At 50.8% G+C, this 16615-nt stretch overlaps 1 protein-coding gene across 7 annotated transcripts in view; it reads right to left on the bottom strand.

The window, feature by feature from the left end:
* Positions 1-16615, bottom strand: part of DYSF (dysferlin) — a 304879-nt gene that overhangs the window by 59317 nt on the left and 228947 nt on the right. For all 7 annotated transcript variants that reach the window (XM_074992197.1, XM_074992191.1, XM_074992196.1 and 4 more), the window contains 4 exons: positions 9589-9687; positions 7070-7198; positions 2618-2773; positions 463-554 (listed from right to left, as the gene is read on the bottom strand). In XM_074992197.1, the coding sequence (XP_074848298.1) occupies positions 463-554; positions 2618-2773; positions 7070-7198; positions 9589-9687 (476 nt within the window). The remainder of the gene's footprint in view (positions 1-462; positions 555-2617; positions 2774-7069; positions 7199-9588; positions 9688-16615) is intronic.

Genomic DNA, 16615 nt, shown 5'->3' with positions numbered 1-16615 from the left:
AAACGAATGAGATAAGTTTGCGGAGGGTGGGCTTCTCAGAGGCTATTAGCCAAGATAGTCCAGGGATGCAAAATCATGATCCCTAAAGCTCTGAGTGCCAGCAGCTGAGACTGGATAGCAGGAGACTGAGCACTCAAAATTTGCCCTGTTCTGCTCGCTCCTTCCAAAGCAGCCAGCACCAGCCACTGCAACATGGGGTACTGAACTAAAAGGACCACTGCTCTGACCCTGCATGGCTGTTCTCATGCAGCCTTCTTACTCTTATCTTACAGGTACTCACCCAGAGTCAGGAACTGAGCTAACATCTCACAAGTCCCAATGACGCACAAGCCTCAGCTACAAGGGCTTGCTTCTTCTCTAACACCAGCCCTCAGTTCCCTCTCCCTCTCCTGCTCTTTCAGGTTTGCTTGGGAGGCAAATCCCACTGTGCCCTCCCAGAAACAAGGCAAGAGACCAACATACTTTCCGAAGACAGGCTCCAGGGTACATGGGATGTAATTGTCCTGGTCATTTATGGATTTCTTTCCCACCGAAATCTTCACGTAGGGGTCACACTACAGAGAGAGAAGGAAAGAACGGGATGGCGGGGGCATTACAGACTCATTTCCAACAGCCATGCGGCTCACTGAGAAGCAGATTCTGCCACGGTTCAGCAGATGGATGAACCCATTATTCTGCACGCAGGCCCGGGAGTGAGGGGCAGTAGATGTGTAGAAATATTGTTGGTGCTCAGAATGGATCTAACTCCTGCCCTTTCTTGCCTGTTCCCCTCTCTTTGGCACTGGTGAGGCCACATCTGGAGTATTGCATCCAGTTTTGGGCCCCCCAGTATAGAACTGATGTGGATTTGCTGGAGCAGGTTCAGTGGAGGGCAACAAAAACGATTAAGGGACTGGAGCACATGACCTGTGAGGAGAAGCTGAGTTGATTTGGGCTTATTTAGTTTGCAGAAGAGAAGACTGAGGGGTGGTTTAATAGCAGCCTTCAACTTCCTGAAGGGGAGCTCTGAATGGGATGGAGAGAAATTGTTCTCAGTGGTGACAGATGGCAGAACAAGGAGCAATGGTCTGCAGTTACAGAGCGGGAGGAGTAGGTTGGATATTAGAAAAAACTATTTCCCCAGCAGGGTGGTGAAGCACTGGGGTGAGTTGCCCTGAGAGGTGGTGGAATCTCCATCCCTCGAGGGTTTTATGTCCCGGCTTGATATAGCCATGGCTGGAATGACTGAGTTGGGGTTGGTCCTGCTTGGGGCAGGGAGCTGGACTCGACGACCCCTTGAGGTTCCTTCCAGCTCGTGCGTTTCTGTGACTCTACAATGAAACTCTGGGAGGGAACTTGGGGGCAGGAGGAAATGTGCGGGGAGGGGCTGGAGGATGTGGTGATTACCTGGGACACCCCCTCTGGCAGCAGCTCCTAGGTGCGGGGGTCTATACGCTCGGCCACCATCGGCCTCAGGTGGAAGCAGACCCTACCCCGCAGCCATGGTGATGTGCCAGCAGCCACTTGTGGAGCCCGCAAGCAGGGAGCCCCTCTCACCGCACTGTGCGACCAGCAGTGATATATTTTTCCTAGACACCCAGGCCAGAAGGAAGGAGGAGGCAGAGAGAAGTAAGCAGCAATCAGGGTCTAGGGGGGAAATGAATTGTGGGAGCAGGGCCACAGAGGAAGAGGGGATGCAAGGGTGGAGTCTTGGGGGGAAGGGCAGGGCCTTGGGCAGAAGGGGCAGTGCAAGGGTGGGGCTTTGGGGAATGGGCGGTGCCAGGGCAGCGCTTCGGGGCAATAGATGTGCAAGGATGGGACTTTGGGGGAATGGGTGCACAAGGAGAGGGATTTGGGGGAATGGACATGCAAGGGCAGGACTTTGGGGGAATAGTTGTGCAAGGGCAGGGCTCTGGGGGGATGGGTGTGCAAAGATGGGACTTTGGGGAATAGGTGTAGAAGGATGGGCCTTTGGGGGAATGTGTGTGCAAGGGCAGGGCTTTGGGGGTGGGTGTGCAAGGGCAGGACTTTGGGAGAACAGTTGTGCAAGGTCAGGGCTTTGGGGGAATGGGTGTGCAAGGACAAAGTTTCAGGGGGAACAACTGTGTGCAGGGACAGGGCTTTGGGGGGATGGGTGTGCAAGGGCAGGACTTTGGGGGAATGGGTGTGCAAGGACAAAGTTTCAGGGGGAACAACTGTGTGCAGGGACAGGGCTTTGGGGGGATGGGTGTGCAAGGGCAGGACTTTGGGGGCAGGGTTTGTGGGGAAAGGGTTGTGCAAGGCCAAAGTTTCAGGGGGAATGCATGGTGCAAGGGCAGGGACTCAGGGGTAATGGGCAGGGCAAGGGGGTGGGGTTTTGGAGTAACAGGACATTGGAGGGTGGGACTTTGGGGGTAATGGGCCGTGCAAGGGGGTGGGGTTATGGAGTAACAGGACGTTCCAGGGCGAGGCTTTGGGGGTAATGGACAGTGCGAGACAGGCCCTAGGAGAAGGGGCAGTGAAAGGGGGACAGAGTCCAGGTGCCTCTGCCCCCCATTAGGGCACACCCATTGCTCCTGCCGCCAGCAGTGGAATTCCCCCTACGAGCTCTGTGCTTCCCCCCAGCCACATCTCCCAGAGGCCCCCACCCGACTGGCACCTTTCCGTTGGCGTCCTTGGGTTGCAAGCTGAAGGCACGAACGACGTAGACTCTGATGAGGCACTCCTGGGGGCCTTTGGCAGGGAGCTGGTGGAACTGGCGTGGTGGGACCGGCACTCTGGGGTCGTCCGGGAGAGGGTACATTTTGAACGAGCCCTGCAAAGACATTGAGCATTCACTTGTGTGCACGCCTGGGTGTGTTACGCTACAGGTGCTGACAGCGGCAAGTGCGTGACGGAGCACAGGGTAAATCGGTGGGATGCTGCTTGGGTAACATTGCATCCCCAGGCAGGGCGTCAGCGAGGAGGGAGGCCCCTCAGACTCTGTAAGCATACCCTGCTGCTGCCTAAGCTAACGGGCCAGCAGGCTCTGCGCCTCTTTCTGGGTCCCAGCACCTCCAAGAGGCCCAGACAGCGGTGCCAAATAAAGGCACAAACCATCACGTCCTGTGCTGCAGCTGTTACACAGCCCCCTGCTTCCACCCAGAGGGGCTGCTTGTCAGTAGACTGGTAATGTGATGCCTGGGGGGATGTCGGGCTGCAGTTAGGCACATGCCAGCTGACTTGGGCTTTCAGGGGGCCCTCCCCCTTAGCAGGGTCCTGGTCTGAGCTCGAATGCCTCTGCCACAGCTAAACAGGCCCTTAGCCCCAACTCCGTGAGCTCACCCAGGCAGCTGCAGGGGTCTAACTGCAGTGTGGATACGCTCCGTACAGTGATGCTGGAACTATTAACTGTCCGTGCCTCTCACTGCCTCAGGCTGGGGTCACACCTACGATTGCCACCTCTCCTGGACTAGACAGACCAGAGGCCATTGTCCGTCCAGTCCATGAGAGACGGCAGCCGAGCTACAGCTGTCGACGGCTGCACAGCCCTGGACCGAGGACAGGAGCAGAGCCCCAGGCGGGTGGTGGGACCCCAAGTAGCAGTAGCCTGGACTCCAGTGGGCTGCAGAGTCTGTGGGGCTAGCAGAACCCCCGGGGTGGTGAACAATGTTCCCTCTGATTTCTTTTCCCACCATGAACGGAATAAATTTTGTTATGTGCACTGAGACATGTGCAGCTGTGCACCGCCAAAAGAAAAACACACGCTGCCGGCTGTGGGTGCTCTGCTAATCAACTGGGTGGCATCTGAATCTCCCCTGGGCAGCTGCCCAAGCACTCAACTTACAGTGGACACTGGTGGCAAAGCTAGTGGGCGGCCGGACTCTGCAGGGTGGCAAAGCCAATGGAGCAAGCAGGACACCAACAGGGACACCCAGAGGCCAGGACCTGAGACTGGCAGAGCCAGCAGTGTCAGCAGTGGCACTAGCTCCTGGGTACAGAGAAGCTGATTGCAAAACTTGGGGGTGCTGCAGCACCCCAACATCCCTACTTCTGCTTTGTTTCCTCTCTTTTAACCAGTTATCAGCCCATGAGAGGACCTTCCCTCTTGTCCTATCACTGTTTACTTTGCTTAAGAGCCTTTAGCGAGGGACCTTGTCAAAGCTTTCTGGAAATCTAAATACACGAAATCCACTGGATCCCCTTGCCCACCTGCTTGCTGACCTCCTCAAAGAACTCTAGTAGATTGGTGAGGCATGATTTCCCTCTACAGAAACAAATTATGCTCATCTCTGTGTCTGACCATTCTGCTCTTTACTCTAGTTTCAACCAGTTTGCTCAGTACTGAAGTCTGACTCTCCAGCCTATAATTGCCAAGGTTACCTCTACAGCTCTTTCTAAAAATTGGGATCACTTTAGCAATCCTCCGGTTATCATGTACAGAAGCCAATTTAAAGGATAGGTTACAAACTACACCTAACAGCTCCACAATTTCACATGCACATTCTTTCAGAACTCCTTGCTGAATTCCATCTCGGCCTGGTGGCTCTTCACTGTTTAGCTTATCAATTTGTTCCAAAATTTCCTCTAAGTTCCTCCGACTGGTCACCTAAAAAGAAAGGTGGAGGGCTGGGAATCTCCCTCAAGACATCAGCCAAGAAGAGTTATGGCTGCATGCTTTGCATCTATTGTTTTAGCAGAGTCTGATGCTCCTCTGAGATGGCTGTCAGGTACCACCCCACACTGGAATCCATACAAGCATCATCAAACAATTACAACCCAAACTCAACAGGGACCCCAAGAAATCATCCCCAAACCCCTTCTTTCAGCCTTCAGGCAACCCCCAACCTTTCCAAGCTCATAATCAAAAACAAGCTCCCCTCATACAACTCAAAGCAGCACCAGGCATGCCAGAACTCCACATACAAAACCTGCATCCTGCATCCACCCTTGCTACAATGATCAACACCAATGATTCATTACTCGCCTGGATCCTAAAAATGATCGACTCAACAGAGACACTGGATTTCTGGTTCACTGCAATAACTGGTAACCCACTAACTCTCCCCTTTTTAGAGGTGTTAATGGGCCAGTCTACCTTGAATGGTCCCTTACAACATGTATTCACTACTTATGCTACAGAGGAGCATTGGAGGCCAGTGAAAGTGATATAAGGACATGCTGAAGGTACACATACAAAAGTGCAGCATTGGTATCGATACTCAGGGGAAACCTTGCCCAAGACGGTCCCCAGTGGAGAATGGTAATTCATGAGGTGGTGGCACAATGTCAGAGTTCCTGCCGTGGGGCTGATGAGGAGAGGTGGAGAAGAAAAGAGTGGCAAAAACTTCCCTGCGCACTTCGAACAGCTACCAACGCCTGCCCCTTCTGCGATAAAACCTGCGGCTCCAGAATTGGGTTGATCAGCCATCGACAGACTCACAAATAGGAGGGTGACAGGAAGACGTCCTACCCATTATCGAGTGACTGCCAAAAGAGAGGGAATGGGCCGCTCTATCTTGACTTGTCCCTTACAATGTGTGCTCACTACTCATGCTAAACAACGCTTCCCACCTTACTTTTAGCAGTCATGCTGGGAGTTCTTTTCCCAAATCGGAACAAATCTATATGGCTCACAAGTTCATCTCTGTTACATAGAATCATAGAATCATAGGGCTGGAAGAGACCTCAGAAAGTCATCTGGTCCAGCCCCCTGCTTCAAGCAGGATCAACCCCCACTAAGTCATCCCAGCCAGGACCTTGTCAAGCCAGGACTTAAAAACCTCAAGGGATGGAGAATCCACCACCTCTCTAGGCAACGCATTCCAGTGCTCCACCACCCTCCTGATGAAGTAGTTTTTCCTAATATCCAATCTACTCCTCTTCTTAAGTAACTTCAGACCAGTGCCCCTTGTTCTGCCATCTGTCACCACCGAGAACAGTTTCTCTCCATCCTTTTTAGAGAACCCCCTTCAGGAAGCTGAAGGCTGCTATTAAATCACCCCTCAGTCTTCTGCAAACTAAACAAGCCCAAATCCCTCAGCCTCTCCTCACAGGTCACGTGCTCCAGCCCCTTAATCATTTTCGTTGACCTCCGCTGAACCTGCTCCAGCACATCCACATCCTTTTTATACTGGGGGGTCCAAAACTGGACACAATACTCCAGATGTGGCCTCACCTGTGCCGAATAGAGGGGAACAAATACTTCTCTAGATCTGCTCGCAATGCTTCTCCTAAGGCACCCCAATATGCCATTAGTCTTCTTGGCTACAAGGGCACACTGTTTACTCATATCCAGCCTTTCATCTACCCTAACCCCTCGGTCCGTTTCCATCGTACTGCTGCTGAGCCAGTTGCCCTCCACCACTTAAAGCTGGTCCAACGAAATGTTACCTCACTCACCTTGTCTCTCTAACGTCCTGGAAGCAATGCAGCTCTAACTACACCACATACAACATTGCTATTTACCATTGGTGCGTTAGACACAAGCAATCTGACATCGTGGCAGGGGGCTAGACTTGGTGAGCTTTGCCATCCCTTCTAGCCCCCTGCTTGTACGACATATGCCAATGACAGATGGCGTTTTAACTCTTATAAAACGTTAGCTTTTTTTTCACCTCACTCTCTGTTATAAATTACCTCACGCCCCCGTTGTCTGCCGCTCCCCTCTTCCCTGCAACGGCAAACATTTCAATGAACAAGAATAAATGAGGGAAGTTGTGGAATCTCCATCACTGGAGGTATTTAAGGACAGGTTACATAGATGTCTATCAGGGATGGTTTAGACAGTACTTGGTCCTGCCATTGGGGCAGGGGGTTGGACTCGATGGCCTCTCGAGGGACCTTCCAGTCCTAGTGTTCTATGATTCTATGATTCAATGATTCAAACCCATAAATTCATACAACTGAGACCACATCAGTAAAAAAGAATAGGAAAAACACTCAAAAATAAGCATAGAAATTGCAACTGAAACTAACATTCCAAACATCTGCCAACTCCAGGGTTTAAAAGATCCTTCTCTGCTTTATAACAACAAAATATTTGTGGGCAGGCACAAGAGGGATTAGCTGCCGGTTCCAGTTGACTATGGCTGAGTAAAGTGGCTCTGGGTATAAAGAGAGGCTGTCGGACCTTGAATTCCCCCACCACTGAGGGGTCTTCGTTCGCGTCCTGTGTTCTGCCACGGTAGAGCTTGAAGGTGTGGCAGAAGTCAGAGAGCCTCTCAAATTCCTCCATCCTCTCCAGCTCCGTCTCGTAGACCTAGGAAGGAAAACTCTGAGTAAAAGGATGCATTTCATTAACAAAGCACAAGGTGCGCACCATGGAAAGAATATTGCCGAGGCCTCTGTATCTCCTTACGCACAGAGCCCCTAGACATCAGGAGTGGAGAAGGCTTTTTGGATCACTATGGCAACAACCACCTTTCGCCTACTCTTTAGGCACAACTCACCAGCACCTAACAGCAGCCAAGTTCCACCTTCCCCTAGTGTCTCTTGCCTGCTGGCAGCCCCGCTGGCCAACTCTTCCCCCACCCTCCAAGCATCTCCCACCTGCTGCAAAACAGGTCTTTTGTGGCTTTCAGGGTGCTCCAGAAGGAATGGGGTGGAACAGGGACATAGAACGCTTAGAGGAAGAGGGGGTGAACAAAGAGGGGGTGCAGTTTGGGAGAAAGGGTGGTGTCTGGTGGAGGTAGAACAGGAAGAGGCAGGGGCTTGAGGGAAGGGGTGGAGGTAGAACAGGATGAGGCAGGGGCTTAGGGGAAGGAGTCAAGTCTGGTGGAGGTAGAACAAGACGAGGCAGGGGCTTGGGAGAAGGGGTGGAGTGGGGTGGAGGTAGAACAGGAAGAGGCAGGGGCTTGAGGGAAGGGGTGGAGGTAGAACAGGATGAGGCAGGGGCTTAGGGGAAGGAGTCAAGTCTGGTGGAGGTAGAACAGGAAGAGCAGGGGCTTGAGGGAAGGGGTGGAGGTAGAAGAGGGAGAGGCAGGGGCTTGGGGGAAGGAGTGGGGTGGAGGTAGAACAGGAGGAGGCAAGGGCTTGGGGGAAGTAGTGGAGTGAGGCGAGGCAGGGGGGCATCGAACACCCAGTGGTTAATGGGGAAGTCAGCATCTTTTCCTTTGGTACCCCCCAGGGGTCCACAAACCTCTACCCTTGACCATCCCTTGAGGCCAGCATAGGATTATCACTCCCTGAGGAGTCTGGTTTTCATGACTCAGGGTAAGCCTGCACGGCAAGAAAACACTTGTGGCTGGCTCGTGTCAGCTGACTCCAGCTCGCTGAGCTGTTTAATTGTGGGGAAGATTTTGGGTTCGGCTTCAGCCCGGGCTCTGAAACCTCTCCCCTTGCATGGTCCCAGCCTGAGCCCAAACATCCACACAACCACAACCATGCAGGAGCCCCTTAGCCAGCCCCCATGAGCCTGATGCAGCTGCCACGGGCCAGCCATGGGTTTTTAATTGTGGACACATCCTCAAGCAGCTGGGCTCCTGCTGCTTTCCGATGGAGCATCTGGCATCACACCACTGAGAGCATTTTCTTGCCAGCCAGGGGTTGTTACCCTACACTCAACGCTGTGGGGCTGAGGGAGGGACTTCGCCCCTTGTACCAGCCTTAACAATTCATCTCCTTCCTTGGGGTTTACGCTCTGCGAGGCAGGTCGTTTGTCCAGCTGTCAACCAAGCTGTTCTCTTTTGGGGCGGGGGTGTTACTTCCCAGGCCAGGGCAGAGACAAAACCAGATGTGGGGTTGTCCTGCATCAGATGGGGAATGCTCTTTGAACCCGTGCCACTGTGCCCCCACTGATGAGACCTCACAGACACTAGGTGTGCGTGAACACAGGCCAATGGAGGTAGGTGCATGCTGCTCCCAGTCATACCAGACTGCACAGTATTCTGGGAATGCAGAAGGGGCCATCCCAGACTCTTTGAACACTTGTAGACTGGCAGCTCCCTGCTGCCCCCAGAACAAAGGCCTTGATCCTGCAACTGCTGCTCAGGCATACCACTGGTGAAACCTTCTTACAACTGTCCTAACCATTTTTCAGCAGAACAATGCCTGTTTTCCAATGGAAACTCAGGTTTTTCACTGGAAAAAGGCAACACCCCTCAGCAGAAGGGGTGAGAGCTGCAGCTCAACTGTCTCATGTCCCCCTTCTCCTCCATGAGCTAGGCTCCACAGCTGGTCTACCTCCCCCATGATCTAGGACTCCCACGATGCACTGCCACCTTTCTCCACTGTGCCTTATTCAATCATGGAGCCCAGTCTACAGCAGACGCTGGGAGCATGAGGCACTGAAACTAAAACTTTAATGAGGCACCGCGGTAGCATTCCTGAATTGAAACAGTTTGGTTGTCATCCATAATCTTAAGCACTCTAATTTTTTTTTAAAGGGAGTTTGGAGCGGGAGTGGATGGGAGAAACATTTTGCCACAGGCTCCCTTCTAGTGCTCTTCTTGTGCCACGGATATCCCCAGTCCAGCTCCAGTTGCAACCAACAGCAAAACGCCCACTGATTTCAGAACCGGGTCTGGAAAAAACACTGCTCCGCGGGTGTTCCCCTTTTCCAGTAAACCTTGCTCCATAATCAATAGTGAGGGGCTCAGCTGGCCTTTGGCCAACAGTGGCGAGGAGGCCTCAGTTGCAAGAGGGGGTTACCTTCAGCGTGTCAAAGCCCTTCTCTAAGTAGCAGCCGCATTTCTCTCTCTCCCCTGTCGAAGCGTAGAACTTGCTCCACCAGTCGATGAACTCTTCCTCCTGCAGGAAGGGGGGGAAAAATTAAACATCGCCCTGAGAAAGCAACCTGGCAAAAGCCCCCACCTGGTAATGTAATCGCTGTGGGGGAAATTCACACCTGGGCAGTGGGCCAGCACAAAGCCCATGCACCCAATGGTGTTATGCACCTGCCTTTGTGCCTATGGCACAGCACAGGAAGTCTATGACCTTATCAGCACTACACAGGCTCTTCTCATACAGCTATACCTGTATAGCTACATCCACAGAGCCCCCTAGGATAGGCCCTCCCACCATTGTAATGCCACCTCCCCAAATGAGTCTCTCTCTGCCAACGAAAGCCGTCTTCTGCCATCGTAGCTATGTGGGGCAAGGGCTGGGGGTGGGGCGGCTTTTTCACATTCCAGTCCAACAAAACTTTATTGTGTGGACCTGATATGTTAGACAGCCTGTTCTTTAGCCCCAGCTGAACAGGCTTCCTTTTAGCACTGGAGGTCCCTGGTTCAACCCCTCTTCATGTTGGCCAAGATGGAGGATGCCAGCCTACACTGACAGGACTCTAAGTGGTGTCTATGATGCGACTCTCACCCCAGGAGTGGGTCAAAGGTGTTTGTGAAGAGATGACGCCACTATTTGTTTCCAAGTGGCTGCCAACCTTGGTGGCACTCCATGTAGAAGCAAGGAGAGTTATAACAAACCCAGCCATGTGTCTCAGAATGATGAGGATCTGGGCCAGGAGACCTCAAAGAAAACCCACTCCCCTCCCTCCATCACCGTGTGCTTAGGTTGTAAACTTTCTGGGGCCAGATGTGCCATTTGGTCCTCTTTGTACAATGCCTATTGCATTGAGGTCCTGGTCCACACCTGGGTCTCCTAGACACTACCATAGTACAAAGAATAAATGCCTCCCTCACAACATACCCTGATCCCACGAAATTCCGCCTCTGTCCAGAAGAACATAAGCGCTATGCGGATCTGTCCAATCAACAGAAATCACCAACCTTACAGGCTTAGACTTTTGAAAGTGAACCGCAGCCGATTCAAGGCCAGTAAGGAGATTTCACCTCATCTGTTACGTAAACTGGGAGGGCTAACAGGCTTTCAGGACTGTGGATATTAGTCCAGAGAGAAAGCCGGCTGTCAGGTTCCGAAAATATATATTATTTTATTATAAGTGCACAATTTTGAAATTTAGGCAAGCAAAGATGAAGGGGCTTTGACCGTGATTCATGAAACATTCCTGAAAACTAATGATGTCTTGTTTTAGGAGTCCACAAAATTCCATCCCACTGACCTAATGGAGAGTTTAGATTTTAAGCCAGTGGGTGCAGGCTTCAAATTGCTGTCTTGAACAGACATTGTTTTTAATAGAAATATTACATAAATTAGCTCAGAGGCCGCCACTGCCTCCTTTTTTTCAAATCTTGCTTTTCATCACTCCTCTAGTTTTATTGTTTAAAAATCGACATCCTAACCACCGTGGCTTTATTATGACATTCCGCAGGTACCAAGTTACAAAGAAAGCACTTACACTAATCTGATGACTTACCCATGGTATCTTCTGCAGCCCCAAGACAAAGCATTTGGTTAGATATTTTTGCTGATTTCTACTGATGTTACAAAAAGAAGGAAAAAAAAAAGCCAGATGAAGCAGCTGGAATGTTAATAGCGAAGGACATTAATCGTTTTGCCTGCAAATGGAAAAGCCAGTTAAAGCAGTAGGCCCAATACACAAGTGACTGGAGAGAGGATTTGATCTAATAATCAGGCAACAGCCAAAAGCACTTTAAGTGTCTTATCTGGGAAGCAGAGCTGTGTACTGATCAGAGGGAAGGTCTGGGAGTCTGGGTTTCTATTTCCAGCTCTGCTACTGACCCAGAGGGGGTGGAATCCATTTCCTGGCAGAGATCCAGCACCTGGGCGAGGAACCACCGAGTCTCACTAAACCCAACAGTAGATGTGTGCTGGGCCTCTGCCCTGGGGTACGTGGCCCTGGCAAATCACTTGGGCTGAGCCTTTCCAGTGCCTGAAGTCAAACACTGAGCTCCAAAGACAGACACAGCACCAAGGGCCCAATTCTAACGGGAGCTTTGCCTCTGATGTCAGCAAGAGTCAGATTAAGCCCTGGGTGACCTAAGTTCTCTAGCAGGCTGAACACTCACGACTCCCACAGCTGTCAGGAGAAGTCACTGCTTTGTGCCTCCACTTTCCCCCCTCGATCTGTAAAATGGGGATAATCTTTACTTCCCTCTCACTAGTGCTCGGGGGCATTAGTTAATATCTAGTAAGCCCTGTGATCCCTACATCAGAGGCACTAAAGAAGAGCAATGCATGAATCTATTTAGCTCAAGCCATGCAGCTTAACAAAAAGGTTAAGGGGCGACTTGACTGCAGTCGATAAAGACCCCCACGGGGTGCAAACATGCAATGATGGGCTCCTCAGTCTAGCCGGCAAAGGTCTGACATGATCCAATGCTGGAAGCTGAAGCTGAACAAATTCAGACCAGATGCTTTTCACAGGGAGGGTAATTAGCCACTGGAACAACTTCTCCAGCCCTGGCTGGTTCTAAATTAAAAGATCTGCTCCAGTTCAAATCAGAATTATAGCAGGAAACCTCCCAGCCTGTGTTATCCCGGAGGTGAGATTAGAATCTCACAGCGGTGTAGCTGAAGGGAGGACCTCTATGGGGCAAAATGAAAGGCTATCTTGAAGAGAAGTTAATTCAGATTCTCAGACTGTCTAATAAATGACAGCATTTTATAAACATGTGGGACGTTCCACCGCGGGACCTCTGGGCCTGTTTGAAGCTAAGTCCTTGGTTCAGCAAAGCTTAATGATAAACTTTCACGTGCTTAACTTTAATCACCTGATTCAAGTCTATGGGATTTAGGCACATACTTAAGTAACTTCCTAAATCAGGGGCCACATTCAGCCCTGGGGGAAGGCCGGCCCAAGGCACGGGTGCCCTTACAGTCTACTTACGCCCTCCAAATAAAACTTAAAAGAGCACAAGGTCTTTGTGAAGGCCCTTGCCCAGAGGCGTGTGTCACTAGGGATGAGAATGAGCCTCACAACCTCCTCTGAGAGCTTGTCTACACTATCAGGAAGATTGTCTCCGTCAGGGTCAATCTTTGAGAGTTCAATTTCGTGTGCCCGGTAGAGATGCACAAAATCGAACTATCTGGGGTCGGCAGCTGACCCCAGAGGCTGATGGGAGAATTTCTCCTGTTGACCTCCCTCTGTGCAGGTGATCAGGTAAGTTGACTGCAGATAAGTCAATTCTAGCTATGCAATTGCCGGAGCTAGACTTGCGTGTCTGCAGTCAACCTAACTTCCTAGTATAGGCCGGCCTGAGACAGATCAGTATCAGGATTAGAGCTGGTCAGATGCTTTTTGATAGACAGGCCGAGGGACCTGCCCAAAAGCATTCAGGATGTCAGAAGCAGGGCCAGCAATACAACCCAGGAGCCTTGCCAGGCAATTCCCTGCTCTAACGATTAGACCCTCCGAGTACAAGGACATTTGGTTACAGTGCTAATAAATAAATGGATTCATTAAAGAGAGAAACATCAGTTTCATGCATTCTGCCCTTCCAAGACCTACTCCCAATTGCGTGTGTTTCCCTTTATGGGGGACAGCATGAATGAGACCTCATGTTGGCTGAGGAACACACAGCTGCATTTGGCTCCAGGGCTCAGTAGGGCCAGGCCAGGAGACGTTGTGGGTTGCAGGAATCACCCATCCGGGCAGTTCTTTAACTGTGCTGTGCGAAATGCCACCCTGCCCTAAGCACCCAGTCGTGATGGAAAGCAGCATCAAGCACAGCCCTCACCCATAAACATCATGCAGCAGATTCCCCCTATGCAGAGGAAATATCAGAGCAGGACATCAGAGGCATTCCTGGCACAGGGGCATGCACTTGATGACAGCAGAGTTACCCCAGCAATGAATCTGGCCCTCAGAGAAGACTCCCGATCCCAGAAGGTTCCTCCACACTCCCCATCACCAGACAAGGTCTCATAGTCAGAAGGTGGGAAGTAGCTTACCACCTGCTCCTGTAGGCTTCCATTCTGACTGATCACCCACAGCACAAGTGCACTGGGTCTGTAACAGGGTGGTTGATGCCTGCTCCATTGAAGGGTTGAGGGGGAAGGCGTCCCTTTTTATAGCCCGCTCTTTTCTCCCAGAACTCACTCCTGTCCCAACCTCCATTTTAGGTGCCAATCACTATAGACCTGTGATGGAGCCGGGCTTGTATTTAAAGGGGCCGCTCTCTGTCACAGGGCCATTCCACCCATTCTCCGATCACCTGGGTGGATTGTTTGGGAGAATGCAGTAACGTCAGCATGGGACACGCAGCAGCACTTCTTAGCAGCGTGGACATAGGGATGCACAAGTGAAGAGGAGAAAAATCCTGCTCTTCCTTCAACGAAGAAAAGTGGGGTGGGAGTGTCCTTTGACCAGGTCTCAGATTATTTCCTGGTAGAGCTGTGAAATGATCATCTCCTGGAATCCCCCACCATGTCATTAGTTCACCACACTGAATTTTTTGCTTTCTTGCCCAAATTTGGACAAAACGGGATAACCGTTTGGATCTAAATATTACAAACATTTGGGATGGATGAGGAAAGAACAGACTGTGTCAGACCAAAGGCCCATCTAGCTCAGGATCCTCTCTTCCAACCAATACCAGGTGCCTCAATGGGAACAAACAGAACAGACAACCCTGAAGTGATCCATCCCCAGTAGCCCATTCCCAGCTTCTGGCAAATAGAGGCTAAGGACACTGTTCCAGCCCTTCCTGGGAAACAGCCATGGATGGACCTAACCTCCATGGCCTTATCTAGTTCTTTTTTGAAAGCTGTTATAGTCTCGCCCTTCACAACACCCCCCCAGCAAGGAGTTCCACAGGTTGGCTGAGCGCTGTGTGAAGAAACACTTCCTTTTGCTTGTTTTAAACCTGCTGCCTATTCAACTTCCTTTGGTTTGTTTCAGCAACTTCTCTCCCAAAGCCTGCAAGGCTGGGGAGCCCCTGTTAAAAGCGTGCTCGGAATGGGGGTGGGGTGTGGGTCAGTAATTGTTCTGGTTCTGCCTGCGCATTAGGGTTGCTTTGGGCTGTGCACGGTGCACTTACAACCCAAAAAAGTGGGAGGGAAAAGCGAACACGAGAGTGGGAAAGTGGCTTATCTGAGGACACACACCATCAAAGGAGTAGGGCCAGAAACAAAGTCCTGATGGCCATCGGTGGGCCTGCCCCTTTGGACCAGCCGGCTTTGATGGAGTGTCTGAGCCTGCACAGAAGCACACAGGCTCCCACAGGACACAGACCGCTTGCATGTTACAAAATGTTCCCTGGGGGATGTGACTGCAGCCATCATCAGCCCAACAAGGCCGGGATGCGCAAGATGCTCGAGGGAGAGACCACAGGAATGTTCAGAGCGGGAGGGGAGGCTGAACTTTGTTTCACGTCAGCTATCAGTTTCAGCTGGAGATCTACCACCCCCGCTGCTCTTCCAAGCGAAAAGTAACAGGCTAAGCCGTGAAATATGTGCTCTGATTTGGAAGGCGCAAACACAGCAAATAACCAATTATTTCAAATAGTTTACAGATTTCAACTCTTCTTTCTTTTTTTTTGGCCCACTTCACTAGCTTGTCATTGGATGAGTTATTTGTATTTGTTACAACTAACGCCCCTACGAACCAACAAAATAAAAACCATTGTAATGATTTGGGTGAGGAATTTAGGGCCGTTCACTTTGCTCAGAATTATCATGCCTGCATTACAGTAGCGCTTAGAGGTCCAAACCAGCTCCAGCACCTATAGCCCCAGGTGCACATGGAGAGATGGATCTGGCCCCAAACATCTTACCATCTAAACAGACTAAGGACACGTCTACATTACCTGGAAGATCGACCCGCTCAGGGCTGATCTTCTGGGGTCAGTTTCATGCATTTGGTAGTGACACATGAAATTGACCTATCAGAGGTCAACAAGGAATAAGGGAGGCCAACGGGAGAAACTCTCCCTTCGCCCTTCCTCAGTGGGGACGGCCAGGTAAGTTGATTGCAGATAAGTCCATTCTAGCCACACATTTGCCGGAGCTAGAATTGTATGTTTGAAAATGACTTATTTTTCCTAGTCTAGACCTGCCCTAAAGTGGGCAGAAAGGAAGCATTGTCAGACCCACTCAACAGAGGGGACACAATGCACGGAGAAACTACTGTTGCAGAAGGGTAGCCGTGTAATCTGTAGCTTCGCAAAACAAGCAGTCCTGTAGCACCTTAAAGACTAACAATTTCATTCATTAGGTCAATGAGCTTTTGTGGGTAAGAAGGTGGGTCTTTAAGGTGCTACAGGGCTGCTTGTTTGTTTGGAGAGACTATAGGGATGTCTACCTAATGGCAGGATGTGAACTCAGAAAGTGTCTTCTCCAGAGACTGCCCTTCCTCTCCATCTGAGCCTCCCTCTGGATACACATTCTTTAAAGAATGTGTGTGTTTTCTTGAAAGCCCGCTGGGCCTCATTTTTCAGTCATCTCTACCAGTGCAAACTGGAATTACTCCATGGAAGCCACTAGAGCTATCCGGGTGTCAAAAATGGTGTGAATGGAGAACTGGGCTCACTCAACAGAAAATGCTATTCTCTCTGGGTTCAATCCTGCAAGGATCATGAGGACGACTTTAAAGCAGAAGATACAGGGCTCAGGTTTGCCAGCAGTGAAAGAGTGGAACAGTGTATTTGGAGTGTGAATTCAGAGCAAACAGACACTTCTAAGGGCTTTCGCAGCCCCTGAAATTTACAGTAGCTGACAATTCATAGATTGCAAGCCCACAAAAAACACTACAATCAGCTAATTTGACCTCCCACACAGCACAGCTCAGAAAATTGCACAGAATGATCCCGGCACCCGGCTCAGAACATATTTCATATTTTCCCAGGGGTGAAACTCA

This window comes from Carettochelys insculpta, chromosome 4 (genome assembly GCF_033958435.1).
Source record: "Carettochelys insculpta isolate YL-2023 chromosome 4, ASM3395843v1, whole genome shotgun sequence".
Lineage (NCBI taxonomy): Eukaryota > Metazoa > Chordata > Testudines > Carettochelyidae > Carettochelys > Carettochelys insculpta.
This window is presented reverse-complemented; position numbering and strand designations above follow the sequence as displayed.